Source organism: Capricornis sumatraensis, chromosome 20, assembly GCF_032405125.1.
Source record: "Capricornis sumatraensis isolate serow.1 chromosome 20, serow.2, whole genome shotgun sequence".
Taxonomy (NCBI): domain Eukaryota; kingdom Metazoa; phylum Chordata; class Mammalia; order Artiodactyla; family Bovidae; genus Capricornis; species Capricornis sumatraensis.
In genome coordinates this window covers 20,069,981-20,097,441 of record NC_091088.1, presented here as the reverse complement: position 1 = coordinate 20,097,441, position 27,461 = coordinate 20,069,981, and the positions used below count along the sequence as shown (strand labels likewise).

The following is a 27,461-nucleotide window of genomic DNA, read 5'->3' as shown; positions in this document are numbered from 1 at the left end:
ACACCTGGACATACAGGGACCTGGGGGTTAGGGGTGCAGAGCACATGGACTGTGGGGTGTGGCTGCAGCCACAATGCCACTGCGGGGTTTACGGTGGTTTCATTCTGGCCGCGTGGGAGGCTGGCTCACTGGTTCCCGGCCTCGGGGGTGTCCTTCTCACGTGGGTAAAGCTGCCGGACGAGGTCTCGCTTGTTGACCTTCCCCATCTGGTTCCGCGGAATCTCCTCCACCAGCAGCAGCTCCGAGGGCACAGCGTACGGGGCCAGGACGCCTCTGCAGAGACAAGGGGCCTGAGTGCAGGGGCCGTGGGGATGGTTGGCACCTCTCTCCAGTGGGAGGTTACTGGAGGGGGGTGGTTGGCACCTTGCACACCCTTGGGTGTCCTGACCATGCATGCACACCGGCCAGCACTGCCCCGCCCACACCAGAGCTGACACCCACAGAGTGGGAGGGGCCCAGTTGATGAGGCATCCTCCTGCGAACAGCCCCGGTCAGCTCTGAACCCCACGCCGAGGCTACAGGCACCACGGCTATCCTGAGCAGAGCTCCCTGTGCCCTGGCCGCACTCGGGCCCCTTTGTAAGAGATCAGCAGAAGCACAGGTGCTGCCTGGGGCAGGGGGGCAACAGAGGCAGGACGCATAGCCTGAACTCCAACCCATAGTCACCAAAACGGGAACATAAGTCGCAGGCATGGAGAGGAGCAGTCTAAAAGCCTGTGAGCTCGCCATTTCTGAGAACAGACCCATTCTCCTCTGGAGAGCATCAGCTCAGCAAGTGGTGTGGGAGGAAGCAGTCTGGGCAAAGTGCTGCCTGAGTGGGAACCCCGCAGAGCTGAGCTGTTTGTTCCAGAGCTTCCCTGCGGGGAAATCCCCACTGTTCAGCCCCGTGGGAGCACCGTCCCTGCTCAATACCTGATCCCGCAGAGCTCCATCTGGGCACAGGATTCCTGAACTAACCCCCCGCCCCCGCCCAGAGGGTGTAAGCCCCACATGGGCTTCTGTGACTGGACAGTGTGATGAGCAGGCCATGTCCAGACCCGGTAATGTGGCGCTGCTGCCCAGCCCCAAGCCACGCGCACCCCTAGTGTCACAGTGCCTGAGCTGGGAGGGGATGGCTGCCAGCTTCCCCCAACTCTGCTAGGAGCACAGCAGTCTGGGGGAAGGGGCAGGATGGACCTTTACTGGGGGCAGACAGACTGTGAGGCAAGAATCTTCAGGAATGAAAAAACAGCAGTGGAAGGGAAAACATTATTCTAAAATAACCTTTAAAAAAGACCCTTATATGGCAACAGACATGACATAGAAACAGCAGCTTCACTGAGTCAGTGTCAAGAAGGACTGGAGTGAGGCCCCTCCCCCATACTCCCCCACCAGGGGTGTAGACAAACCTGGAGCCGGCCCTGCCCTCTGAGAGGAGGACCTTTGCCCTCCCTCCACGGGGTGGGCAGTTGCGGGGTCACTATCCATGGCTGCCTCGTGTGAGGACACAAAGCCCAGGGTCCCAGCTGCCCCAGGCCCACCCTGCGGGGAGCATCTCCCAGGACCCCAAGCTCTCGGCAGGCAGCAGACCCCGTGGAGGGATGCCGGGAGTCTGGGGAGACAAGGGGCAGCTTTAATGCCGGGAGACTTGCTCTCAACACAGGATGGTGAGCTCTGCCTTTTAACAAAGTAACTGTTTAACCAAAGCAGCAAAGCCAACTAGAATCCTGCTCACGCCTTTGTGAAACTATAATGTTCCAGCTGTGATTCTGCAAATCCAGGGGAATCTAATGGTCCAGCTGTGCTGCCCGATAAACAAGGACTCCGACTGCTCCCAAGATCCCGCTGGGAGAGCCACAAGTATCTTCGGTGTCGAGGAGGCAGCAGAAGGGGCGGGTGGGGAGGGAAGAGGGAGGAGCCTCCTACATCTAAGATAAAGAACCTGGGGACAGAACTAACAGCTTCTTTCTGAGCTCAGCCGGCAGCGAGCACCCACAGGCCCCTGCGATGCCCCGAGCTCAGCGGTGCCCCCAGCCTGCTCAGCCTGCCCCAGCGTCCTCTGAGCTGGGCTCTGCGAATGGACCTTCCCTGACGAGGTCCCTCCTACACCCAGGAGAGGACACAGGCGCATACGGGTCCCCCGTCTGCCTCAGAACCTGCCTTGGAAGCTCAGACCTGAGTCAGGGGTCAGGGTCCTACATCTGCTCCTGCCATCACAACTCAGCCTTCTTGGGGTCCTTCACGCCTCACATGTGTCTTTGTTGGGGAGGAAGCAGCTCCTTAAGGACTAGCTTCACACCTTATGTCTATGTATGTGGGGGCAGCTCCTGTAAGGACCACGGTGCCCCCTAGCCATCACTACACAGCTGTCTTGGGGTCCTTCACACCGTGAGTGTCTGTGTGTATGGCAGGGCACGGAGCAGCTCCCATAAGGACCACATAGCTCAGCCCTCACCTGGCCCACTCCTTGAGCTCCCGGTGGGACAGCGAGTGGCCCTCTTGAAGGGTCACCACTGCGGTAACCCGCTGGCCCCATGTCATGTCTGGAACTCCAATCACAGCCACGTCTGTGGAGGAAGCAGAGGGAGGGATCTCAGGACACAAGAGGACGAGCACCGAAGGCTGCGGGAAGGACCCAGAGAAGCCTGAGTGGCCAGAAACGGGAGCACAGGGCACCCTGGGGTGTCAGGACAGCCCGGGACACCACCACTCCTGACCACGGGGTCACGGCCTGCACTGGCCAGCCTGGACCCGAGACAGGGAGGGGGGAGGGGAGCAGAGGACCTGAAGGTGTGCCCCGACACACACAGGAAGCCACATGTGGACCGGTCCCAAGACGGCCCGGGAAGCCGAGGGCAGCTGCGCCAGCTGAAGGGCAGGGCCACAGGGCCGCTCACCGGTGATGCTGGGGTGGGCCAACAGGAGCCGCTCCACCTCCAGGGCGCTGACCTTGTAGCCGCCGCTCTTGATGATATCCACAGAGGTGCGGCCACGGATCCAGTAGCTGCCGTCCTTGAACACTGCTGTGTCACCTGGGGAGAGGCCTGGGTCAGCTGGTTGGGTGTGGCCCTGTGACTCGGGGTGTCTACATCTCTCTGGAACAAGCCGGCCAGTGCCATGTGGACAGCTGGGGGCCTTGTGTGATGCCCACACAGACGCCTCTGTGGCCACATCCCACAAGGACCATCGTGAAATAGCCCACAGCTTCCCAGGACCACAGAGGCAGGAGATACAACCCACGGGGCCTCCCTGGGTTCCAGCCACAGAAGGGCCTGGCATGGGCATCAGGGTAGACCCTTCCCAACAGGGCGTGGGCCACACGTGGTGTCACGTGGGGGATCTGGCAGGAGGAAGGGACCCCCCTGCCACGCTCAGTGTGGGTGCTTCCCACCCCAGCAAGGGCGCGGGACACATGCCCGCTGGGGCATCATGGGCACAGGGGGAGCAGGGCTGAGGGTGAATGTGGTCACACAAGTGTGCATGCATGTGTGAGACTGGGCACATGGGAATGCCTGCCTGTGCCCTGAGAGCCGCACTGAGGCACCACTGTCTGCTCTCACACACTTCACGCGGGTGATTAGCTGGAATAAATCAATATTTCATGATACACTGCCGTCCAACGCAGGAGGCCCATCCATCAGCTCGCTCTCCCGAAGCCCAGCCGTGCGGGGCGCTCCAGCCTATTAAACAAGATGGATGGCTGTGCCCGGCTGGCCGCTGCGGGAGCTGGGCTCCTGAGTTGGGGGCCCTCCTGCCCAACATGAAGCAGGATGAAGGGGAGGCCCTGGGAGCCACCACGGTCCCCGGATGGGTGATGGATGGCGGGGAAAGACACGTGTGACAGGAGTGACAGGCAGGTTGCAGGGACAGGACGCAGGGTGCCCCGTCCCCCGAGGCCCACCAGGGCCCTGGCTATGCGGCTCTGGCTCTGGCCGTGTCCCCTCCACACTGGACAGCTTCTCCATCCCTGAGTATCAACCCCAGCCCAGGGTGGTCCCTCCTGCGGCTTCCATACCTGGCTCCCACTGGCCTCTACCTGCCAGAGACCTGGGATGTAAGGGTCACTGCCCTGCCCTGGGCTCCGCGTCCCACACTTGGTCCTGCCAGGGACACCCCCAATGCCCACACCAAGGCTAAGGTGGCCTCAGGGCTCCTAGCCACAACACCTGCACCCTCCTTGCTCTGATATCAACTAAACCCAGTGCGAGAGCTCCCAACGGCCGCACCCACATCCTCCAGCAGACCCCCAGCCATGCCCCTCGCCCGGGGGCGCTCACACCCACTGCCCACTGCCCACCTGCAGTATCTGCTTCTCTACCTGTCCGCCACTCCGCTCAGACATCACTACCATGGCCTCACCAGCTGCCTGCCACCCCCTCGACCCTGCACACCAGTGGTCCACTTACTGACCTCCTCCAGCCACATGAAGAGCAGTGAGACTAGGGTCTTTGAGCAAAGCCAGCCCCAAGATGGCAGGGCTGGTGGAAGGACACAGGGACGCCAGACTGGGGGAGGTCCCGGGTCTGTGTGCTGAGTGAAGGAGGCCCTGCTACTCCCTGGGGTCACCGTCAGGCAGGAAGTAAGGATACAAGTCATGGAGGTCCTCGATTACCCAGTGGCCTCAAATTGGTCACAACACCCTCATAAGAGGGAAGAAGACAGAGATTTGAGACAGATGGATGCAGAACATGAGGATGGAGGCAGAAGGTGCCGGAGGGTCTGTGCCCCTCGGTGCGGCCCAGCAGGAGGCCAAGGAGAACAGAAGGAAAGTGGACACACGACACCTCCCTTGAGCAGGGCCTCAACACACAGCTCAGATCGCTCCCTCTTGGAATAAAGTCAACAGCAACTGGCTTTTTTAAGGCACCAAAGCTATGCAGAGGGGACGGGAGAGGGCATGCTGGGGAGAAGACAGGCAGCTGGGAGGCAGGGAGAGAGACTCTGCGGGCCATTTACAGCCGGGCTGCAGGTGCCCTGGGGTAGGCGTGGAGGGCGGCTGAGAGCAGGGCTCAGGGGCACTGGCCCTCAGTGCACGGCCGCTGCCTGCGCTCTGGGGACAGAGTGGGTGGACGGCAGCACGGAGCCCAGCCCCAGCCTGCCTCCTGCTCTCAGCCCCCGACCCCCGCTGGACATCGGAGAGAACTCAGCCATCCAGCGCGCTAGTGAGACAAGGACAGTCAGAGCCCTGGAGACAGGGGGCTTGTCGACCAAAGGGCTCCCAGGGCAAAGGGACTCGAGAGAGAGGAAAGGTCACGATGCACCAGGAGCAACATGGCTGCAGCCAGCAGCGCCCCCAGAAGCTCTGGCCTGGCCCGGCCCAGCCAGACGAGTATGCTGGTGGACACAGCTCTCCGGAGCGCACCTGCTGCTGCCCGCTTCAGAGGCTCCTGGGAACATGGTCCAAGTTGAGGAGGATGACACAGGGGTGCAGGGACAGACGTGATCCTGGAGGAAGGAGGAGGTGGGTGGGAGCTGCATGCTGCTGTGGCGGAGGGGGAGCACTGGGGGATCTCTTGTGGGGGCTGGACAGACCAGCACCCCAACTCAGGAAGCCCCGAACAGTGTGTCCATGAGTATCTGGCAGTCCCTGGGCGGCCTCCAGCTGCCAGCGTGGACAAAGCTGGGGTATGAGGGCTCCTCCCCAAATCTGACAGATGGCTGGAGTCTCCCAGCTGCCCGTATGGGACCTTGATGAAAACAAGGACCTTCTGCCCAGAGGCCTAGGCCGGCCTGGGCAGACACGGAGGCCAAAGGGCAGCACAGAGGCCCAGCAGGAGCGAAACCGGATGAGACCCACTGTCCGCACAGGAGCCGTGCCAGGAGAAGCAAAGTGGGGTGTGCCAGAAGAACACAGAGAAGCAGATCACGGCAACCACTGGGGAACAAAGGGTTTCATGCAAGACACAAAGTAAAGCCCACATAAAGGGATGGCCGCCAGGCTGCACCACAGTCCGCCGCACAGGCTGTGCCCCGCGGGGTGGCGGGGCCAGTAGGTCAGCAGCCTGCCCACACCGCACGTCCTGGGGGTCTGGAGGGCCCCGCCGGGGGGCGGGCATGTGCTAGTCATTCACAGTCAGCAGATGTGAAGGGTTCGACATCCTCCAGCTACACGTGCTGTCACACCCTAACAAGAAACCCCCTCTTTTCAATACGCTGCCTGATTCCTGACTGCTGTTGGTCACAGTGGATGCACAGGTCATGGAAAAAATGTGTCAGAGCTCAGTGTGCAGTGGGTGAGCACTGGGCAGGTGAGCACAGGGCAGGAGAGCCTGGCACAGGGTGAGCGCCAGGCAGGGGGCCTTTGTCTCAGACAACTGAGAGCATCTCACCTTCACGTGTGGCGGTGGAGCTCACCCAGGAAATTCTGCCGAGAGAAACAAAGGACTAGAGGGAATCATGCAGAGACAGCAGTTAGTGTCCTGCACATGGTGCGCAAACCCATCTGTGACAGCCGCGCATGCCCGCGGACACGTGTGTGTGGCACATGCCAGCAGGGCTCCCTGAGGCCAGGGTCACTTGGGCTGTGGATGTGGAAGGCTCGCGATCCTCTGCGGGTTGGACGCACCCAAGGGGTCCATGAACCCAGCAGCAAATGAGGGATCTATAAACATCGGAGCCTACACCTCTATCTGTGAATGGATTCCCAGGAGCCCTCCTGACACACATCCTGCCCGTGGGAGCCAAGCACCCACCTCGTAGCACTGAGCATCAGCTCCAGAAGAGTCTCTGCCAGTTTGGCGGATGGAGTCTGTCTCCATACTTGCCTTTCACTACTGGGAAGTGAAACAGTTTCTGCATTTTTATGGCCAGCCGCACTTCCCCTCCACCTGCCTATGGCCTTATTTTCCTCCTGGGCTCTGGGCGCAGCGGGCCATGCTCTCGGCCTGGGTCAGCCCTCATGTCCTGGGCTCCCCAACCTCTCAGCGGACTCCACGCTCAGCCAAGTATGCGCAGGGCCACGGAATGGCTCCTTTCTGTTTTCTGCTGGTGAATCTTCTTCTTTTTTAGATAAATACCCTTTAAGGTTTTTCTCTGGTAATATCATTGTGTGCTCGTTAACAGAAGAAAAAGAGATCATCAATTCAGTGCCAAGGTACCCTGTTACATTCTGGTGGGCTTCTTATGCACCCTTCCCCAGCTACCTGAGCTTCTCCTACAAATGTGTGGATTTATCATCAGGGATGTTCCATCTCCTATGTCACTAACAGCACACTGTGTGAGGAGACCTTTAAAGGGTAGAGACTTTGTCTCTTTTTTCATATGTTTAACTTTGGCTGTGCTGGGTCTTGGCTAGTGGGCAGGCTTTTCTCTAGCTGTGGCGAGCGAGCAGACCTCTCACTGTGGTGGCCTCTCTTCCTGCAGAGCCTGGGCTCTAGGGCGGGCACACGGGCTCAGTGGTTGTGGTGCATGGCTCAGCACCTCCATGGCACGTGGGATCCTCCCGAGTCAGGGATGGACCCGTGTCTCTGCTGGCAGGCAGATTCTTTACTCCTGGGCCACCAGAGAAGCCCCAGGACACCTTCTCTAGAATAAGGCAGAGGTGACGTTTCTGTTTCCTTGTTCAGTGGCCAGTTGCTCTACTGCGTCCAGAGGGCAGGACGATCGCAGCGCTGGCTTGGGTCAGTTCTGCGTTCCCACATGCGTGCTGCATCCCCACATCTGTCCCGTGTCCTCGGCTCTGTCTCAGTCATCATCTGTTCCAGGCTGTCTGTGTCCTCATCTCTCTCTTTAGCTTCATCCTGTGTCCTTACATTCGTCTGTCCCACATCCTCGTTTTCGACAGCGGGGTCAGTGTAAAGCCCTGAGGAGGGAGTTCTGGCATCACCATTTCCCAACCCGGGGCCAGCACTGAGCCCGTGTGCACGCACGTGTGGAAGGTGGGACGCATTTAGGGTCATCACTGGGGGCGCTCCAGGAGGGAGGGCTCTGATTTCCTGCCTGAGCAGCAGCCAGGACCCCAGGGGCTGGCAGGGAGCTCCAGGCAATAGAAACTGGGCTCTGTGCAGGCTGGGGAGGGCGGCCTCTCTCCCCTCATCCTCTGAGAAGTCCCGGACGCAGCCCCCTGCAGCCTGGGCCAGAATGTGTGTGGCAGGAGGGCTGGTCGGGGAAAGGGTTAAGTTTAATTCATCCTGATTTCTACTTAATATCCCGCTCACTTGCCCCGCAGGAGCGGCAGCTGTGAGCTGATTGCCGCGCACATTATGCAGCCTGTATCACTAATGGCCTGTGACAAAGGCACGCGGCTTCCAGGCCTCACCCCCGAGAGCCAATTAAACACACAGACTCCCTTCCTGTTTGCTGCGCATTACAATGAAATTAAACTGAATTTCAAAATCATTTTCTCCTAAAGACATCTCTTTACGATAATTAATGCATGCTATTCCTTTCAACTGAAATATTCATCACGACCAGGGACTGAGACGTGTTATGCTGACTGCCCCTCACTGCACGCTGCCGGCCCGGCGTACGCGAGCCCTGCTATTGGCAAAGTCTACAGGGCTTTGGTTCTCGTGCTTTTAAAGAAAAAGACTGCAGCTTTAGCTGAGTTTAAAAATAAAGGAAGATGGCCACAAAGAAGTCAGATTTCCAAGTCAGGATGCTCAGAGGGCTCCAGGAGGGACACACAAAAGCAGGATGAGCCTAAAGTTGTATTTCTTAAACCCTGCCTTTCAAGGGCAGCAGTAATCTTGTTGCCACCAGGCTGGCCTGTATGAATTCAACGTTTACAAAGAGAAGCTGGAATGCATGAACAGCTGTCCCGGCCCTGGGGCCCAACCACTGAGCCCTCTGCCGGCACCAGCCAGGGCCCCTGGAGCAGGCCTCTGCTCTGCTCCGGGGAACTCTCATCTGCCCCCTCCCCCTTGAGCCCCACCTGATGGGCCCGCAGCACCCCAGGACTGCTGGGGGGTATGCACATGGCCCTGCTCTGTCACCCGGTGACCTGAGGCCCATGATGGTGGCAGACTGGAGAGTGAATTCTACCCTGAGAACCCACACTGCCTGAGCCCATGAAGACTCACGTGTGTGCCTCAGCCAGGAGTGGTTCCCAGGGGGTCACCAGGCCAAGGGCACGCCCACCGCCTCTCCCACCCCTAGACGTACCCGTGTGCCCTCACGGCTGTGTATCACTCTCTCCTCAGCTCTGCTGCCCACAGAGGAGCTGCCAAGAGATGTGTTTCTAATTAGGAGGCTGTCTCACGATGACAGAGGAGCAGGCCTTTCTTTTCGGAAAATATTGCTTTAAGATTATTAAGATAATTGTGACATAATGCGTGCTCAGCATGCAAGTTTTAGAAATTCAGACAGGCAACAAGCAAAGGACAAATGCCCGGAACGCCTCTCCTGGCTGTCAGGAACTGCTGGGAGTGTCCTGTGTGAGCACACACCAGTGAATCCCATGCAGCTACAAACTCAAACACTCCCAGTATCTGCTGAATCGGCCTCATACTCAACGGGACCACTGGGACCAAGGAGACGGGCATGGAGGATGGCGGCTGGGGTGAGGCACCTCAGAGCAGTCTCTGGGTGCGCGGACGTCGGGCGACCCCTGCCTGCCCTTGCACAGGGCCCCAGGCTCTGGCTACACACGCTGTGCAGGCAGGTGACAGGGAGCAGACTTCAGGGGACCAAACCAAACCGCAAGCAAACTCCTTCTGTGGGGGTGGGGAAGGGGTTACGAAGCAGGGGGAGTGGGGATGGGAAGGCAGGGAGGGTCTCTGATGTGGAGAGCAGCGGTCCCTCGGGAGGGGAATCCTGACCTTGAGGGACAGACAGATCACCACGTGCAGGGCGGCCGGGCAAGGGACAGGGCCAGAGTCTGGCTGCAGGGCTGGGGGAAGCTGGCCCCTGAGGCCCACAGTCTCAGGATCTTCTTTCCAGAGGCTGCGGGGGACTAGGGTACAGTGTCAGGGGTGCAGCTTTAAAGACAGGAGATGCAAAGTGCCCTCTTCCCCTCTCCAGGGAGGATTCTGGGGGTGTCCTGCTGCAGCGGTACTGACTCCCCTTCGTCCCCTCTGGACCCACCCGCCTACCTGTTTTGAACCAGCCGTCTGAGGTGAAGGCGGCTTTCGTTTCCTCCGGCTTGTCCCAGTATTCTCGGAACACGGAGGGCCCCCTGACCAGGAGTTCACCCTCCTTCTCCTCGAACCCTGGGGTCACCTGTGGTGAGAGAGAAAGGTAGGCGTCAGAGTTCACCCCTTCAGGCTGGTCTCTACCACCCCAGCTCCTCCCGAGGCCCACACGCTCTCCTGAGATTAGATGCTTTGATGGGAAGCACCAACTAGCTTTCATGCCCCCCTCAGAAACGCTGCCCGAGGCCTCTGTGCCCACCCTGTCCCAGAGCTCACAGCCCAGCATGATTGGCCTGTCTGTCCACTTCTGAGGGCCACACTCCTATGAAACTGTCTTCAGGGTGTCTCTGAGACCGACCTCAGACATGGGAGAAGTGGGCAGCTGCCCACATCTGCCATGGCTCCTGGGAAGAGCCTGGGGTTGGCAGCTGTGCAGGGTGGGAAGGGGGCCCATAGGGGTTACAGGGGGAGAAGCTGGGTGCCTGGGAGAGCCAGGCGGTCATAAGCAGGGACCCTAGAGTCTCCCCGCTGTGGGCAGGGTGAGGGTGGAAAGGGGCTGAGTGTTCTAAGACATGGAGTCGGGGTCTGTAATGCCGGAAAAGGACAGAGAAAAGGTGGAACCACGTTCAGTAGAGCCTCGCTGGCTCTGCGCTCATGGCTCAGCTGACAGCAATGTAACTATGACCCATGAGACCAAGTGCCCCCAGAAAACCCTGCTCAGCTCATCAGCTCCCACCTGGGATGAACTTTTTGGTGGGGAGAACATCCCCCTATTCTAAAGAAAAGACACCCTTGGAAATGTGCTGTAAAATCGTCTGAGTTGTCTGAGGCCTGGATGGAAAGCTGAATGCCCCTGGGACCGACACAGCGGGTGGACAGCGAGGGGACCCTCCCCACCGCCTGGCTCTCACACAGGAGTGATGTCACCCAGGGGGACTGGGCTGCATGCTCCGGGCCAGCAGGGCTTCTGCCATCCCGTCTGCTCAGAGGAGGTGTTTGTTTTTTCAGTTACACCACAGACTTTACTTGAATTTCACCATTTTTCCCACTGCCATCTTTCATCTGCTGCACTGCTAACGTCGGCCTGACCATGGGGTGCCATGTCTGCAGGGCAGGTATGCACAGTAAAGCAGAGGCCGTGAAAATGAAACTGACATGGAAACTGACCTCAGAGATGGCAGGTTTCAGACTTAGACCAACTAAAAATAGTAACAGAAAAATACCGACCTCTCCATTGGACGTGAACAAGATCCAGAGTCTCATGACACAACACTCAGAGTGTCTAGGACACAATACAAAGTTAACTCAGCATGTGAAATGCCAAGAAAGTACCAACTCTTATGAGAAAAGGGCATCAGTATGGGACAGCACCAGATGGCAGAGGTGCTGGGTGTGCCTAAGAAAGACGCTAAAGTACAAGTTATCAACATGCTCCAACAGGTAAGGGCAAACACTGCAAATACGTGGGAATACAAAGTTTCAGCAGAGAAATAAAAGACACAGGGCAGAACCAAATGGAAATTTTAGAACTAAAACTACAACAACAGAAACAAGGAAATGGGCTGAATGGGCTCCCTGGTGGCTCAGATGCAAAGAAGCTGCCTGCAGTGTCGGAGACCGGGGTTCAATCCCTGGGTTGGGAAGATCCCTTGGAGAAGGAAATGGCAACCCACTCTAGTATTCTTGCCTGGGAAATCCCATGGACAGAGAAGCCTGGTGGGCTACAGTCATGGGGTCACAAAGAGTTGGACACAACTAAGTGACTAATGGCGGCCGAGAGGAGCTACCACACGCCCGAGGTCAGGGGAGGCGGCTGAGAGGAGCAACTCCACATCCAAGGAGAGGCGGGAGGGCTGAGAGGAGCTATTCCACGTCCAAGGTCAGGAGGAGCGCCCGTGAGGAGGTACCCTTCGTCCAAGGTAAGGAGCAGCAGCTGCGCTTTGCTGGAGCAGCCATGAAGAGATACCCCACATCCAAGGTAAGAGAAACCCAAGTAAGATGGTAGGTGTTGCGACAGGGCATCACAGGGCAGACACACTGAAACCACACTCACAGAAAACTAGCCAATCTGATCACACAGACCACAGCCTTGTCTAACTCAATGAAACTAAGCCATGCTGTATGGGGCCACCCAAGACAGGAGAGTCATGGTGGAGAGGTCTGACAGAATGTGGTCCACTGCAGAAGGGAATGGCAAACCACTTTAGTATTCTTGCCTTGAGAACCCCATGAACAGTATGAAAAAGCAAAATGACAGGACACTGAAAGAGGAACTCCCCATGTCGGTAGGTGCCCAATATGCTACTGGAGGTCAGTGGAGAAATAACTCCAGAAAGAATGAAGGGATGGAGCAAAAGCAAAAACAATACCCAGCTGTGGATGTGACTGGTGATAGAAGCAACGTCCGATGCTGTATAGAGCAACATTGCACAGGAACCTGGAATGTCAGGTCCATGAATCAAGGCAAATTGGAAGTGGTCAAACAGGAGATGGCAACAGTGAACGTCAACATTCTAGGAATCAGCGAACTAAAATGGACTGGAATGGGTGAATTTAACTCAGATGACCATTATATCTACTACTGTGGGCAGAAATCCCGTAGAAGAAATGGAGTAGCCATTATGGTCAACAAAAGAGTCCGAAATGCAGTACTTGGATGCAGTCTCAAAAACGACAGAATGATCTCTGTTCGTTTCCAAGGCAAACCATTCAATATCACGGTAATCAAACCTATGCCCCAACCAGTAACGTTGAAGAAGCTGAAGTTGAATGGTTCTGTGAAGACCTACAAGACCTTTTAGAACTAACACCCCAAAAGATGTCCTTTTCATTATAGGGGACTGGAATGCAAAAGTAGGAAGTAAAGAAACACCTGGAGTAACAGGCAAATTTGGTCTTGGAGTATGGAATGAAGCAGGACAAAGGCTAATAGAGTTTTGCCAAGAGAACGCACTGGTCATAACAAACACCCTCTTCCAACAACACAAGAGAAGACTCTACACATGGACATCACCAGATGGTCAACACTGAAATCAGATTGATTATATTCTTTGCAGCCAAAGATGGAGAAGCTCTATACAGTCAACAAAAACAAGACCAGGAGCTGACTGTGGCTCAGATCATGAACTCCTTATTACCAAATTCAGACTCAAATTGAAGAAAGTGAGGAAAATCATTAGACCATTCAGGTATGACCTAAATAAAATCCTTTATGATTATACAGTGGAAGTGAGAAACAGATTTAAGGGACTAGATCTGATAGACAGAGTGCCTGATGAACTATGGACAGAGGTTCATGACACTGTACAGGATACAGGGATCAAGACCATCCCCATGGAAAAGAAATGCAAAAAAACAAAATGGCTGTCTGAGGAGGCCTTACAAATAGCTGTGAAAAGAAGAGAAGCAAAAAGCAAAGGAGAAAAGGAAAGATATAAGCATCTGAATGCAGAGTTCCAAAGAATAGCAAGGAGAAATAAGAAAGCCTTCCTCAGTGATCAATGCAAAGAAATAGAGGAAAACAACAGAATGGGAAAGACTAGAGATCTCTTCAAGAAAATTAGAGATACTAAGGGAACATTTCATGCAAAGATTGGCTCGATAAAGGACAGAAATGGTATGGACCTAACAGAAGCAGAAGATATAAGAAGAGGTGGCAATAATACACAGAAGAACTGTACAAAAAAGAGCTTCATGACCCAGATAATCACGATGGTGTGATCACTCACCTAGAGCCAGACATCCTGGAATGTGAAGTCAAGTGGGCCTTAGAAAGCATTACTACAAACAAAGCTAGTGGAGGTGATAGAATTCCAGTGGAGCTATTTCAAATCCTGAAAGATGATGCTGTGAAAGTGCTGCACTCAATATGCCAGCAAATTTGGAAAACTCAGCAGTGGCCACAGGACTGGAAAAGGTCCGTTTTCATTCCAATCCCAAAGAAAGGCAATGACAAAGAATGCTCAAACTACCACAAAATTGCACTCATCTCACACGCTAGCAAAGTAATGCTCAAAATTCTCCAAGCCAGGCTTCAGCACTACATGAACCATGAACTTTCAGATGTTCAAGCTGGTTTTAGAAAAGGCAGAGGAACCAGAGATCAAATTGCCAACATCTGTTGGATCATAGAAAAAGCACAAGAGTTCCAGAAAAACATCTATTTCTGCTTTATTGACTATGCCAAAGCCTTTGACTATGTGGATCACAATAAACTGTGGAAAATTCTGAAGGAGATGGGAATATCAGACCACCTGACCTGCCTCTTGAGAAATCTATATGCAGGTCAGGAAGCAACAGTTAGAACTGGACATGGAACAACAGCCTGGTTCCAAGTAGGAAAAGGAGTACATCAAGGCTGTATATTATCACCCTGTTTATTTAACTTATATGCAGAGTACATCATGAGAAACGCTGGGCTGGAAGAAGCACAAGCTGGAATCAAGATTGCCAGGAGAAATATCAATCACCTCAGATATGCAGATGACACCACCCTTATGGCAGAAAGTGAAGAGGAACTAAAAAGCCTCTTGATGAAAGTGAAAGAGGGGAGTGAAAAAGTTGGCTTAGAGCTCAACATTCAGGAAGCGAAGATCATGGCATCTGGTCCCATCACTTCATAGGAAATAGATGGGGAAACAGTGGAAACAGCGGAAACAGCATCAGACTTTGTTTTTGGGCTCCAAAATCACTGCAGATGGTGATTGTAGCCACGAAATTAAAAGATGCTTACTCCTTGGAAGGAAAGTTATGACCAACCTAGATAGCATATTCAAAAGCAGAGATATTACTTTGCCAACAAATGTCCATCTAGTCAAGGCTATGGTTTTTCCAATGGTCATGTATGGATGTGAGAGTTGGACTGTGAAAAAAGCTGAGCACTGAAGAATTGATGCTTTTGAACTGTGGTGTTGGAGAAGACTCTTGAGACTCCCGTGGATTGCAAGGAGATCCAACCAGTCCATCCTAAAGGAGATCAGTCCTGGGTGTCCATTGGAAGGACTGATGCTGAAGCTGAAACTCCAGTACTTTGGCCACCTCATATGAAGAGTTGACTCATTGGAAAAGACCCTGATGCTGGGAGGGATTGGGGGCAGGAGGAGGAGGGGATGACAGAGGATGAGATGGCTGGATAGATGGCATCACCGACTCGATGGACATGAGTTTGAGTGAACTCTGGGAGTTGGTGATGGACAGGGAGGCCTGGGTGCTGCGATTCATGGGGTCGCAAAGAGTTGGACACGACTGAGCAACTGAACTGAAGTGACTAACACTAACACTGAATGGGCTCAGTAGCAAAACTGAAAGAATCGTAGAACCTGAAGAAACAGCAATAGATATTACTCAACCTGAACAGGAGAAAAAACTACTGGAAAAAATAAACCAGTAATGAGAAGCCAAGACCAGTATCACAATGGCTAACAGTCATGATATCGGATTCCCAGAAGAGGAAAAGCTAGGGACACAAAGATATTTGATAAAATTTGGCTTAAAATCCCTTAAGTTTGGTGAAATACAGAAATGTATTCAAGAGGCTCAAGATTCAAGACTCAAGAAGCTCCATGAGCCCCAAATAAGCCCAAAGAAATACAAGCCAAGACATATCATAATCCAGTCACTGAAAACTAAAAAGAAAGACAAAACTCTTGACATCAGGGCATAACTTTGAGGCATTCAAACAACTAATTACTTCTCTGCGGAAACAGTGGAGACCAGAAAAAAAAAAAAAAAAAAAAAAAGACCAGAATAACATGTTTCGGGCATTGAAATAATTGACAACTCAGAATTCCAAATCCAGTGAAACTAACTTTCAAGAATGAAGATAAAGTAAAGTCTTAGATGAATAAAGAAATAAAAGAATCTTTCATCAGCAGATCTGACCTAAAAAAAGTTACTACAAAATTCCTCAGTCAGAATGAACCTGGAAGATCAGAAGTAAAGGAAAAGCAACAGAATTGGTAAATATTTGGGTGAATAAAACTGACTCTTTTCCTTGTGAATTTTTGACCACTGAAAGCAAAAATTGTACCACTAAGGAAGCTTGCCATACATGGCACCATTATGGATGACAACAAGAACCTAAAAGGGAGAAGGCACAGCGACCCAAGCGTATGACAAAGACCCTCTGCTCCATTCAACAGCGGTCAGCCTCTTAAACCTCTCCTAGGCCCATGAGTGTGAAAGTGAAAGCCGCTCAGTCGTGTCCGACTCTTTGCGACCCCATACAGTCCATGGAATTCTCCAGGGCAGAATACTGGAGTGGGTAGCCTTTCCTTCTCCAGGGGATCTTCCCAATCCAGGGATCAAACCCAGGTCTCCTGCATTGCAGGTGGATTCTTTACTAGCTGAACCACAAGGGAAGCCCAAGAACACTGGAGTGGGTAGCCTAACCCTTTTCCAGTAGATCTTCCCGACCCAGGAATCAAATCGCAGTCTCCTGCATTGCAGGCAGATTCTTTACCAACTGAGCTAAAGTGTACTTCCTAAGAAAGCCAGTTTTAGCAAGAACTCAGCTAAGTCAGTTTAGTGAGAGGCCCCTCCACTCGGATATCTGCTTACCCTCCTATCTGTCCAGTTCCTCATCCCCTGCCACCTCGCTGGTGATGGCTGACCACCCATCCAGCTGGCCTTCAGTACAAATCCTGTTAGGATCCTGTTTAGCCAGGATCCCCCTGACCCATGAGGTTTCCTCTTGGTAAACTTCCATCCAGTGACCCCCACGGCTCCTTGGCTGTCACCCCCTCTTGCTGATGCTCTTTTCAGGGCTGAGCCCAGTCTCTCTGCCTTCTGCCTATCCCACGAGGGGTCCCTATGCCCATCATTTGGGTCCTTGTCAGCCTCAGCACTTCACACGAGCAATGATTACCTTTTCTTTGGCAGTAGTAGGAGTTCTGTGTCCTGCTGGAAGTGTCACAGTGTTGAGTCTAAGTAGATCTCAGCAGTGAACCATGTATTTTGTAGTCCTTAGACCAATTACTAAAAACTGTAAGATGTATGTTCAAAAACTCAGCAGGAAAATTAAAATGGAAGACTAAAAAAATTGACCCCAAACAGGGCAGTTGGAGGAAAGCCAAGCAATGAGAAACTGAGGGCCAGAACAGTAAGCAAATAACAAATGAGAGGCTTAAATTCAAACATATCAACAGTCACATTAAATGTACATGGTGGTCTAAATATAACAATTAGAAGACAAACTTCAAATTAGATTAAAAGACATACACGATCCAACTATGTGCTATCTACACGGCTTCCCTGGTGGCTCAGAAGGTAAAGAGTCTGCCAGCAATGCAGGAGAATCTGGTTCAGTCCCTGGGTCGGGAAGATCCCCTGGAAGAGGGCATGGCAACCCACTCCAGTATTCTTGCCTAGAGAATTCCATGGATAAAGGAGCCTGGCGGGTTACAGTCTATGGGGTCGCAAAGAGTCGGACATGACTGAGCGACTAACACACACATGTGCTATCTATAGGAAACTTATGTAAGAATTAAAGATTTTAAAATTTAAAAAAAAAAATTAAAAAATTAAAAAAAAAAAAAAAAAAGAAAATCCAACCTCTAAAAAAAAAAAAAAACAAATACAGTTAGGTGCATGGCACGTTAGGAGCAAAGGGATAGAACAATATATGCCATGCAAACATCAGTCAGAAGAAACCAAGCCATAGATCAGGAAGCGTCTATATTAATACAAACAAAATAAATTTAACAGCAGAATGTTACCAGCAGCTTCACGGTTGTTCAGTCACCAAGTTGTGTCCAACTCTTGCGACCCCATGGATTGTAGAAGGCCAGGCTCCTCTGTCCTCCACTATCTCCGGGAGTTTGCTCAAATTCATGTCCATTAAGTCAGTGATAATATCTAACCATCTCATCTTCTGCTGCCCCCTTCTCCTTTTGCCTTCAATCTTTCCCAGCATCAGGGTCTTTTCCAATAATTCGACTCTTCGCATCATGTGGCCAAAGCATTGGAGCTTTAGCTTTAGCATTAGTCCTTCCAGTGAATCCTCAGGATTGATTTCCCTTAGGATTGACTGGTTTGATCTTCTTACAGTCCAAGGGACTCTCAAGAGTCTTCTCCAGCACCACAATTTGAAAGCATCAATTCTTCAGCGCTCACCCTTCTTTATGGCCCACCTCTCACATCCACACGTGACTGCTGGAAAAACCATAGCTTTGACTAAATGGACCTTTGTCAGCAAAGTGATGTCTCTGCTTTATAATACCCTGTCTAGGTTTGTCACAGCTTTCCTTCCAAGGAGCAAGCGTCTTTGAATTTCATGGCTGCAATCACCATCTGCAGTGATTTTGGAGCCCAAGGAAAGAAAATCTGTCACTGCTTCCACTTTTCCCCCTTATATTTGCCATGAAGTGATGGGATCAGATGCCACGACCTCAGTTTTTGAATGTTGAGTTTTAAGCCAGCCTTTCTACTCCCCTCTGTCACCCTCATCAAGAGGCTCTTTAGTTCCTCTTCACCAGCACAGATATGAGAGAGACCTGAACACCATCATCAACCATTTTCATCTAAGGGACATTTACACCCCAACCAAAATCAGCACAATACACACTGTTCAAGTGCACCAGAACAGTCACCAAGAAAGACCACATTCTGAGTCATAAAACACATCTCAACAAATTTATAAAAACTGAAATAATACCGAGTATGTTTTCTGACTGCTGCTGTGGGTGCCACTAAGTCGCTTCAGTCGTGTCCGACTCTGTGCGACCCCATAGACGGCAGCCCACCAGGCCCCTCCGTCCCTGGGATTCTCCAGGCAAGAACACTGGAATGGGTTGCCACTTCCTTCTCCAATGCATGAAAGTGAAAAGTGAAAGTGAAGTCACTCAGTCGTGTCCGACTCTTCATGACTCCAGGGACTATAGCCTACCAGGCTCCTCTGTCCATGGGATTTTCCAGGCAAGAGTACTGGAGTGGGTTGCCATTTCCTTCTCCATTTCTGACTGCAGGGGAATTAAATTAGAAATCAATAAAAGAAAAAATTTTTAAACTTGGAAAATAAACAACATACTTCTAACTTATCCATCAGTCAAAGAAAAAGTTTTAAGGGAAATTAGAAAATATTTTGAATATAATGAAAATTAAAATACAATGTATCAAAATTTCAGAAGTAAGGCTTCCCTGGTGGCTCAGTGGTATTCAACTGCAATGCAGCAGTCATGGGTTCGATCCCTGGGTTGGGAAGACCTCTTGGAGAAGGAAACCCGACTTAGCAACTAGACCACCAAAGCTAAAGCAATGTTTAGAGGGAAGTTCGTATCATTAAATGCATATATTAGAAAAAAAGGAGTCTCAAATCGATAACCTAAAGTTTTACCTTAAGAAAACAGAAAAAGAGAAAAGTAAGCCAAAAGCAAGCAGAAGAAACAATATAGATAAAAACTGAAACCAATTAAAATTGCAAAGAGAAAAGAAATAGAGAAAAATCAAGGAATCCTGAAGTGAATTTTTAAAAAAAAACATTTTAAAAATGGATAAAATTCTAGCAAGAATAACAAAGAAAAAAATAAATAGAAGAGACAAATTATCAATATGTGTTGTGAGAAGGATATCACTTTATACTAAGCAGACATTAAAAGGTCAATAAAGGAATACTGTGAAAAACTTCATGCATAAAGTATTCAATTTTTCAAAAACCACAATCTACCAAAACTCACCCCAAATGTAAGAGATGATCTGAATCGTCTATAACTATTAGAGAAACTAAATTCATAGTTAAAACCTTCCAAAAATAAAAAATAGAAACCACTAGGCCTGACGGATAGGTAGAAATTCTATAAAATACATAACACCAATTATATGCAATCCTCCCTAGAAAATAAAAGAGGGAACACCTCCCAAATAATTTTATGATGTCAGCATTACCTTCATATGCAACACAGAAAAAAGTACAAGAAAACTACAGACTAAAATCCCTCATGAATACAGATGCAAAAATCCTCAACAAATGTCAGTAAAGGAAATCCAATACTATATAGAAAGAATGATATACCATAACCAAGTGGGGTGTGTCCTGGAAATGCAAGGCTGGTTCAATATTAGAAAAATCATGCAGGGACTTCTCTGGTAGTCCAGTGGTTAAGAATCCACTGTGCAATGCAAGGGACAAGGGTTTGATCCCTGGTTGGGGAACTAAGGTGCCACGTGCGGGCTACAGTTCATGGGGCTGTAGCCAGAGAGCCCGCGCAGCACAGTGAGAGACTGTCGCATGAGGCAACCAAGATTCCGAGTGCCACAACTAAGACCCAACACAGCCAAATAAATAAGTAAATGTTAAAAAAAGAAAAATCATTCAGTGCAATCACCACGTGAGTTAGTTGCTCAGTTGTGTCCGACCCCATGGACTGCAGCCTGCCAGGTTCCTCTGTCCAAGGGATTCTCCAGGCAAGAATACTGGCATGGGCTGCCATTCGCTTCTCGAGGGGATCTTCCCAACCCAGGGATTGAACTCGGGTTTTCTGCATTGCAGGCAGATTCTTTACTGTCTGAACCACTAGGGTAGGCCATAATCCATCATATTAGCGGCCAAATAAGGAAGAAGAAATTAACACAGAAAAGACATTTGAAAATATCCATTCATGAGAAAAAACTCTCAGCATATCAAAAACGGAATGGGATCTACAAAAAGTCTAGCTACTGTCATGCTTACCAGTGAAAGACCAAATACCTTCCCTATAAGATCAGAAATAGGATAAGGACATTCACTCTCACTACTCCTATTTGACATCATACAGGAAATCCTAGTCAGGGCAATAAGTCAAGAAAAAGAATTGAGGGATACAGATTGGAAAAGAAGAAATATATTGTTCTATTTGCAACTGTGTATGTAGAAAATCTCAAGGAAAAACAATTTTTAAAAAGTCCTAAAGCTAAAAAGTAGGAAGTCAAGAAATACCTGGAGTAACAAGCATTTTTGGCCTTGGAGTACAGAATGAAGGAGGGCAAAGGTTAATAGAGTTTTGCCAAGAGAACGCAGTGGTCATAGCAAATACCCTCTTCCAACAACACCAGAGAAGAGTTCACATGGACATCACCAGATCCGCAACACCAAAATCAGACTGATTGTATTCTTTGCAGCCAAAGAATATAATCTGACTGTGGCTCAGATCATGAACTCCTTATTGCCAAATTCAGACTTAAATTGAAGAAAGTAGGGAAAATCACTAGACCATTCAGGTATGACCTAAATCAAATCCCTTACAATTATATAGTGGAAGTGAGAAATAGATTCAGGCGGTTAGATCTGACTGACAGAGTACCTGATGAACTATGGACGGAGGTTCATGACATTGTACAGGAGGCAGTGACCAAGACTATCCCCCAGAAAAAGAAATGTAAAAAGGCAAAATGGCTATCTGAGGAGGCCTTACAAATAGCTGTGAAAAGAAGAGAAGCAAAAGGCAAAGGAGAAAAGAAAAGATATACCCAATTGAATGCAGAGTTCCAAAGACTAGCAAGGAGAGATAAGAAAGCCTTCCTAAGTTATCAATCAAAGAAATAGAGGAAAACAATAGAATGGGAAAGACTAGAGATCTCTTCAAGAAAATTAGAGATACTAAGGGAATATTTCACGCAGGGATGGGCTCAATAAAGGACAGAAATGGTATGGACCTAACAGAAGCAGAAGATATTAAGAAGAGGTGGTAAGAATACATAGAACTATACAAAAAAGATCTTTGTGACCCAGATAATCACAATGGTGTGATCACTCACCTAGAGCCAGACATCCTGGAATGTGAAGTCAAGTGGGCCTTAGAAAGCATCACTATGAACAAAGCTAGTGGAGGTGATAGAATTCCAGTGGAGCTATTTCAAATCCTGAAAGACGATGCTGTGAAAGTGCTGCACTCAATATCCCAGCAAATTTGGAAAACTCAGCAGTGGCCACAGGACTGGAAAAGGTCCATTTTCATTCCAATCCCAAAGAAAGGCAATGCCAAAGAATGCTAAAACTACCACAAAATTGCACTCATCTCACAACTAGGAAAGTAGTCCTCAAAATTCTCCAAGCCAGGCTTCAGCACTACATGAACCATGAACTTTCAGATGTTCAAGCTGGATTTAGAAAAGGCAGAGGAACCAGAGATTAAATTGCCAACATCTGTTGGATCATCAAAAAAGCAAGAGATTTCCAGAAAAACATCTATTTCTGCTTTATTGACTATGCCAAAGCCTTTGCCTTGTGTGGATCACAACAAATTGTGGAAAATTCTTAAAGAGATGGGAATACCAGAGCACCTGACCTGTATCCTGAGAAAGCTGTATGCAGGTCAAGAGGCAAGAGTTGGAACTGGATATGGGGCAACAGACTGGTTCCTAATCGGGAAAGGAGTACATAAAGGCTGTATATTGTCACGCTGCTTATTTAACCTATATGCAGACTACATCATGAGAAATACTGGATTGGATGAACCACAAGCTGGAATCAAGACTGCCGGGAGAAATATCAATAACCTCAGATATGCAGATGACACCACCCTTATGGCAGAAAGAGAAGAAGAACCCACGAGCCTCTTGATGAAAGTGAAAGAAGAGAGTGAAAAAGTTGTCTTAAAGCTCAGCATTCAGAAAACTAAGATCATGGCACCTGGTTCCATCACTTCGTGGCAAATAGATGGGGAAACAATGGAAACAGTGACATTGTTTGGGGGCTCCCAAATCACTGCAGATGGTGACTGTAGCCATGAAATTAAAAGACGCTTGCTCCTTGGAAGAAAAGCTATGACCAACCAAGACAGCATATTAAAAAGTAGAGACATTACTTTGCCAACAAAGGACTGTCTAGGCAAAGCTATGGTTTTTCCAGTGGTCATGTATGGATGTGAGAGTTAGACCATAAAGAAAGCTGAGTGCCAAAGAATTGATGCTTTTGAACTGTGGTGTTGGAGAAGACTCTTGAGACTCCCTTGGACTGCAAGGAGATCCAACCAGTCCATCCTAAAGGAGACCAGTCCTGAATATTCATTGGAAGGACTGATGCTGAAGCTGAAACGCCAATACTTTGGCCACCTGATGCGAAGAACTGACTCAGTTGAAAAAGACCCTGATGCTAGGAAAGATTGAAGGTGGGAGGAAAAGGGGAGGACAGAGGATGAGATGGTTGGATTTCATCACCAACTCAATGGACATGAGTTTGAGTGAATTGCAGGAGTTGGTGATGGACAGGGAGGCCTGGCGTGATGCAGTCCGTGGGGTCGCAAAGAGTCAGACACAACTGAGCAACTGAACTGAAAGTTAAAAAGTGAATTTACCAAGATACAAAGTGAATAGCTTGAATCAATCCTATTTCTATATACTAGGGATAAATAATTAGAAACAAAAACCCAAAAAAATTCTGCACTTACAATCACTGAAAAAGAGAAAAAGGAGTAAGGGATGGAGAAAGGAGGAAATATTCAGGTATGAATCTAACAGAACACGTACAGCAGCAGCATGCTGAAGATCTCACTCACACAACCCCTGCCAAAGCAGAACTAAGTAAATGGGGAAGTGTACCACATTTACAGATTGAAAGAATCCTTAGAGTAGAGATGCCAACTCTCCCCAAACTGATATATAGTTGAATGCAATTTTCACCAAGCTCCCAAAAGAATTTTTTGTAGATATAGGCAAACTATTTCTAAAATGGTATGGGCAAGCAAAAGAACTAGAACAGCCAAAAAAACTTCGAATAAGAATAAAGTTGCTAAATTAACACTACAATTTTGAGATTTACTATAAAGTCACAGTGGTCAAGACTGTGGTACTGCAGAAGAACAGATACACATATCAATGGAAGAAAATATATCTGGAGTCTCAGCAGTAAAGAATTCGTCTGCAATGCAGGAGTCGTGGGTTCGGTCCCTGGGTGTTGAAGATCCGCTAGAGAAGGAAATGGCAGCCCACTCTAGTATTCTTGCCTGGGAAATCCCAGAGGAGATGGACAGAGGAGCCTGGCAGGCTACCCTTGGGGTGCAAAAGAATCAGACAGAACTGAGCAACTAAACAACAACACATATATTCAAATAGGTATATAAGTTCAGTTCAGTCGCTCAGCCGTGTCTGACTCTTTGCGACCCCATGAATCTCAGCACGCCAGGCCTCCCTGTCCATCACCAACTCCCGGAGTTCATTCAGACTCGCGTCCATCGAGTCAGTGATGCCATCCAGCCATCTCATCCTCTCTCGTCCCCTTCTCCTCCTGCCCCCAATCCCTCCCAGCATCAGGGTCTTTTCCAATGAGTCAACTCTTCACATGAGGTGGCCAAAGTACTGGAGTTTCAGCTTCAGCATCGTTCCCTCCAAACAAATCCCAGGACTGATCTCCTTTAGGATGGACTGGTTGGATCTCCTTGCAGTCCAAGGGACTCTCAAGAGTCTTCTCCAACACCACAGTTCAAAAGCATCAATTCTCCTGTGCTCTGCTTTCTTCACAGTCCAACTCTCACATCCATACATGACCACAGGAAAAACGATAGCCTTGACTAGATGGACCTTTGTTGGCAAAGTAACGTCTCTGCTTTTAAATATTCTATCTAGGTTGGTCATAACTTTTCTTCCAAGGAGTAAGCGTCTTTTAATTTCATGGCTGCAGTGATTTTGGACCCCCCCAAAATAAACACTGTTTCCAGTGTTTCCCCATCTATTTCCTATGAAGTGATGGGACCAGATGCCATGATCTTCACTTCCTGAATGTTGAGCTCTAAGCCAACTTTTTCACTCTCCTCTTTCACTTTCATCAAGAGGCTTTTTAGTTTCTCTTTACTTTCTGCCATAAGGGTGGTGTCATCTGCATATCTGAGGTGATTGATATTTCTCCTGGCAATCTTGATTCCAGCTTGTGCTTCTTCCAGCCCAGCATTTCTCAGGATGTACTCTGCATATAAGTTAAATAGGCAGGGTGACAATACACAGCCTTGACGTACTCCTTTTCCTATTTGGAACCAGTCTGTTGTTCCATGTCCAGTTTTAACTGTTGCTTCCTGACCTGCATATAGTTTTCTCAAGAGGCAGGCAGGTGGTCTGGTATTCCCATCTCTTTCAGAATTTTCCACAGTTTATTGTGATCCACAGGTATATACTTTACAAACAAGAAAGAGTAGTCTTCTCAGCAAATGGCATATGAACAACTGGATTTCCATATGGAAAAAAATAAGACCCCTGATGAGCCTGCAGGGGAGGAAGTCGCCACGTGGTGTCACTGCACAGAGGTGGGGTGGTGGGGTCTGCAGGCAGTGAGCCAAGGACCGGCAGGAGTGGACGCCCACCTGGGCCCACCGTCAGGAGGGTGAGCCCGCATGCGTGGGGAAGGACAGGTGCACTGGGCACAGGCCAGCGGGCTTTCCTGACTCAAGTATTTTTGCAACTTTCCTGTAAGTTTGAAGTGATTTTCAATTAGGTATTAACAAAACCCCTGAACCACAACACCAGTAGGCCCCCTGACTTCCGAACATTACAGTCCCTCCTGTCTGGACTGTGTGGAGTGCGGGCAGCCATCAGATGAGAGCTGGAGGGTTTTGCTGCAAGTCCCGGGTCAGGACATAACCAGTACTTTTCAGCAACGTGTTCAGACCAGGTGCGCACCTGGGAGCCCGCGTCCTCCTCTACCGCCATCAGCAGTGCACAGTACCTGCGTCCAGCTCCCCCCAGCAAGGCCTGAGCCCGGGTGCCATGCCTCTGGGCCTCACCCTGGCCACTTTGTCCCGCTAAGCGTGGGAAGCTGGGCGTAGGCTCCATGCAGGTTTTGCCCCTGCGTGGAGACTCGCTTTATTCTCTCTACAGGGTCCCTACAGGGGCAGGGCAGTGAGAAGTACCCCAAGTCCCACCCAGCCTCGGAATGGGGGCGCTGCCACCCCTCTCGTGAGCACAAGCATGGGGGGGGATGCGTGGCAGAGGGGGCAAAAGACCTGTTGGTGAGCCATCCAGACAGCTGCATTCCCATGGGCCCTTCGACTGAACTGGAAACGCTCCAGAGCACGCCACTTAGAGTTCCAAGTCCCAAGCTTCCTCACCTCTGCTGTCCCCAGGGCCCTGGAGCCCCCACCTCTGTGGGCCACTCACTTCCTTCTCTGACTGTCAAGGTGCTCAGGGCCCGGGCTGCCGCTTTGGAGCCTCCTATTCTGAGCATGTTTCAGTCAGGAGGGCCCTACAGGCTGGAGCAGGAGCTGGCGGAGGGGGCGGGCTGCTCGCCCCACAGGGACAAAGTCATTAGGCTTGGCTGTGACTGAGAAGGGACCTGCTCCCCACCCCGCCTTCTCTCCAGCAGGTCTCGAGATATCTTGCAGGAAGGTGTTCAGGCACCTGGAGGAGGGTGGTGCAAGGGCCCCCATGCTGTCTGTGCTGCTGGTGCCTATGGGCCCAGCTACCCACACAGTTCCTCTGCTGGGGAGACCTCCTCCAGTGCGGGGTCCCTGGAAAAACACCAAAAATGGGGGGTGGGCTGAGCGTCCAAGGCAGGGTGCGGGGAGAAGGGTGCGGGGGGAAGCTGTCCTGATACTGCAGGGAGGGCTGGACGCTGGGGCAGGTGACTTGGGTGTGGGCAGGAGTCCATGAGGAGGCAGAGGGGACCTCAGGGAACAGGCCAAGAGCCAGAAAAGGATCCTGGGATGTAAGTGTGGCTGTCGGCCCTGAACCAGCTGGGCTGACACTAGAGCCCAGGCAGAGCATGGTCAGGGAGTGATGACCAGGGCTGGGGAGCTCTAGGCCACCCTGAAAGCTGCCCACACACTGTGGACGTGAACAAGGCTGGTCTAGAGGCCCACTACGCCTGGGAGGAGAGGCCGAGAGGGCACGAGCCCAGCAAAAGCAACCCAGGTGAGAGGTTCTTGCATTAAAGGAACACATACTTCTTGATTGTGGAGTCCTATACCAAGGTCAGCTCCAGAACAACCGAGTCCCATAGCAACCATTGCCATGAGCCCCCAGGATCTAAACCAGCAGCTCCCTGACCTCACATTAGCTAAAAATACCCACCTTATAGCACCCTAACCAATCACCTAATGCCACTCTTCCAGCAGGACCTTTGTCTTGAGGTTGTAAAAACTGGCTACTAGCCCACGAAAGGTCTCAGCTCACTGTCTCCCATCCTAATAAACTCCATTCTCCTCTCATTTTGCCTCTTGCCTGAAAATTTTTTTCCAACCCATGCCCAGGCCACGGCATTGATGTCATTTTTCATAAAATCACAGTAAAAACCACCCAAGTTCCCCCCACGTGCTCGATCTCAGACATTCAACAACCATCTCCTGGATGCTGCCATCTCCCATGATGAGATTGAGGTCCACAAGGGCAGGGATGCCTGGGCCCCTCCAGGCACAGGTGAGGGGTGGGGTGGGGGGCACGGGGAGTGACGCTAGAGTACGGGCAGGAAGAAAAAAAATGCTGAAATGAGGAACCCCTGGTACTTTCAGCTTTAACAGA

The 27,461-nt window shown here is 50.6% G+C and overlaps 1 protein-coding gene across 1 annotated transcript in view; it reads right to left on the bottom strand.

Moving 5' to 3' along the window:
• ACSF3 (acyl-CoA synthetase family member 3) overlaps nucleotides 1-27,461 on the bottom strand; it is a 43,782-nt gene continuing 16,321 nt past the window's right edge. The window contains exons 7-10 of the mRNA XM_068992723.1: nucleotides 10,011-10,137; nucleotides 2,877-3,011; nucleotides 2,435-2,546; nucleotides 1-273 (exon numbers count right to left, since the gene is read on the bottom strand). Coding sequence (XP_068848824.1) covers nucleotides 126-273; nucleotides 2,435-2,546; nucleotides 2,877-3,011; nucleotides 10,011-10,137 — 522 coding nt within the window. The 3' untranslated portion in view covers nucleotides 1-125. The remainder of the gene's footprint in view (nucleotides 274-2,434; nucleotides 2,547-2,876; nucleotides 3,012-10,010; nucleotides 10,138-27,461) is intronic.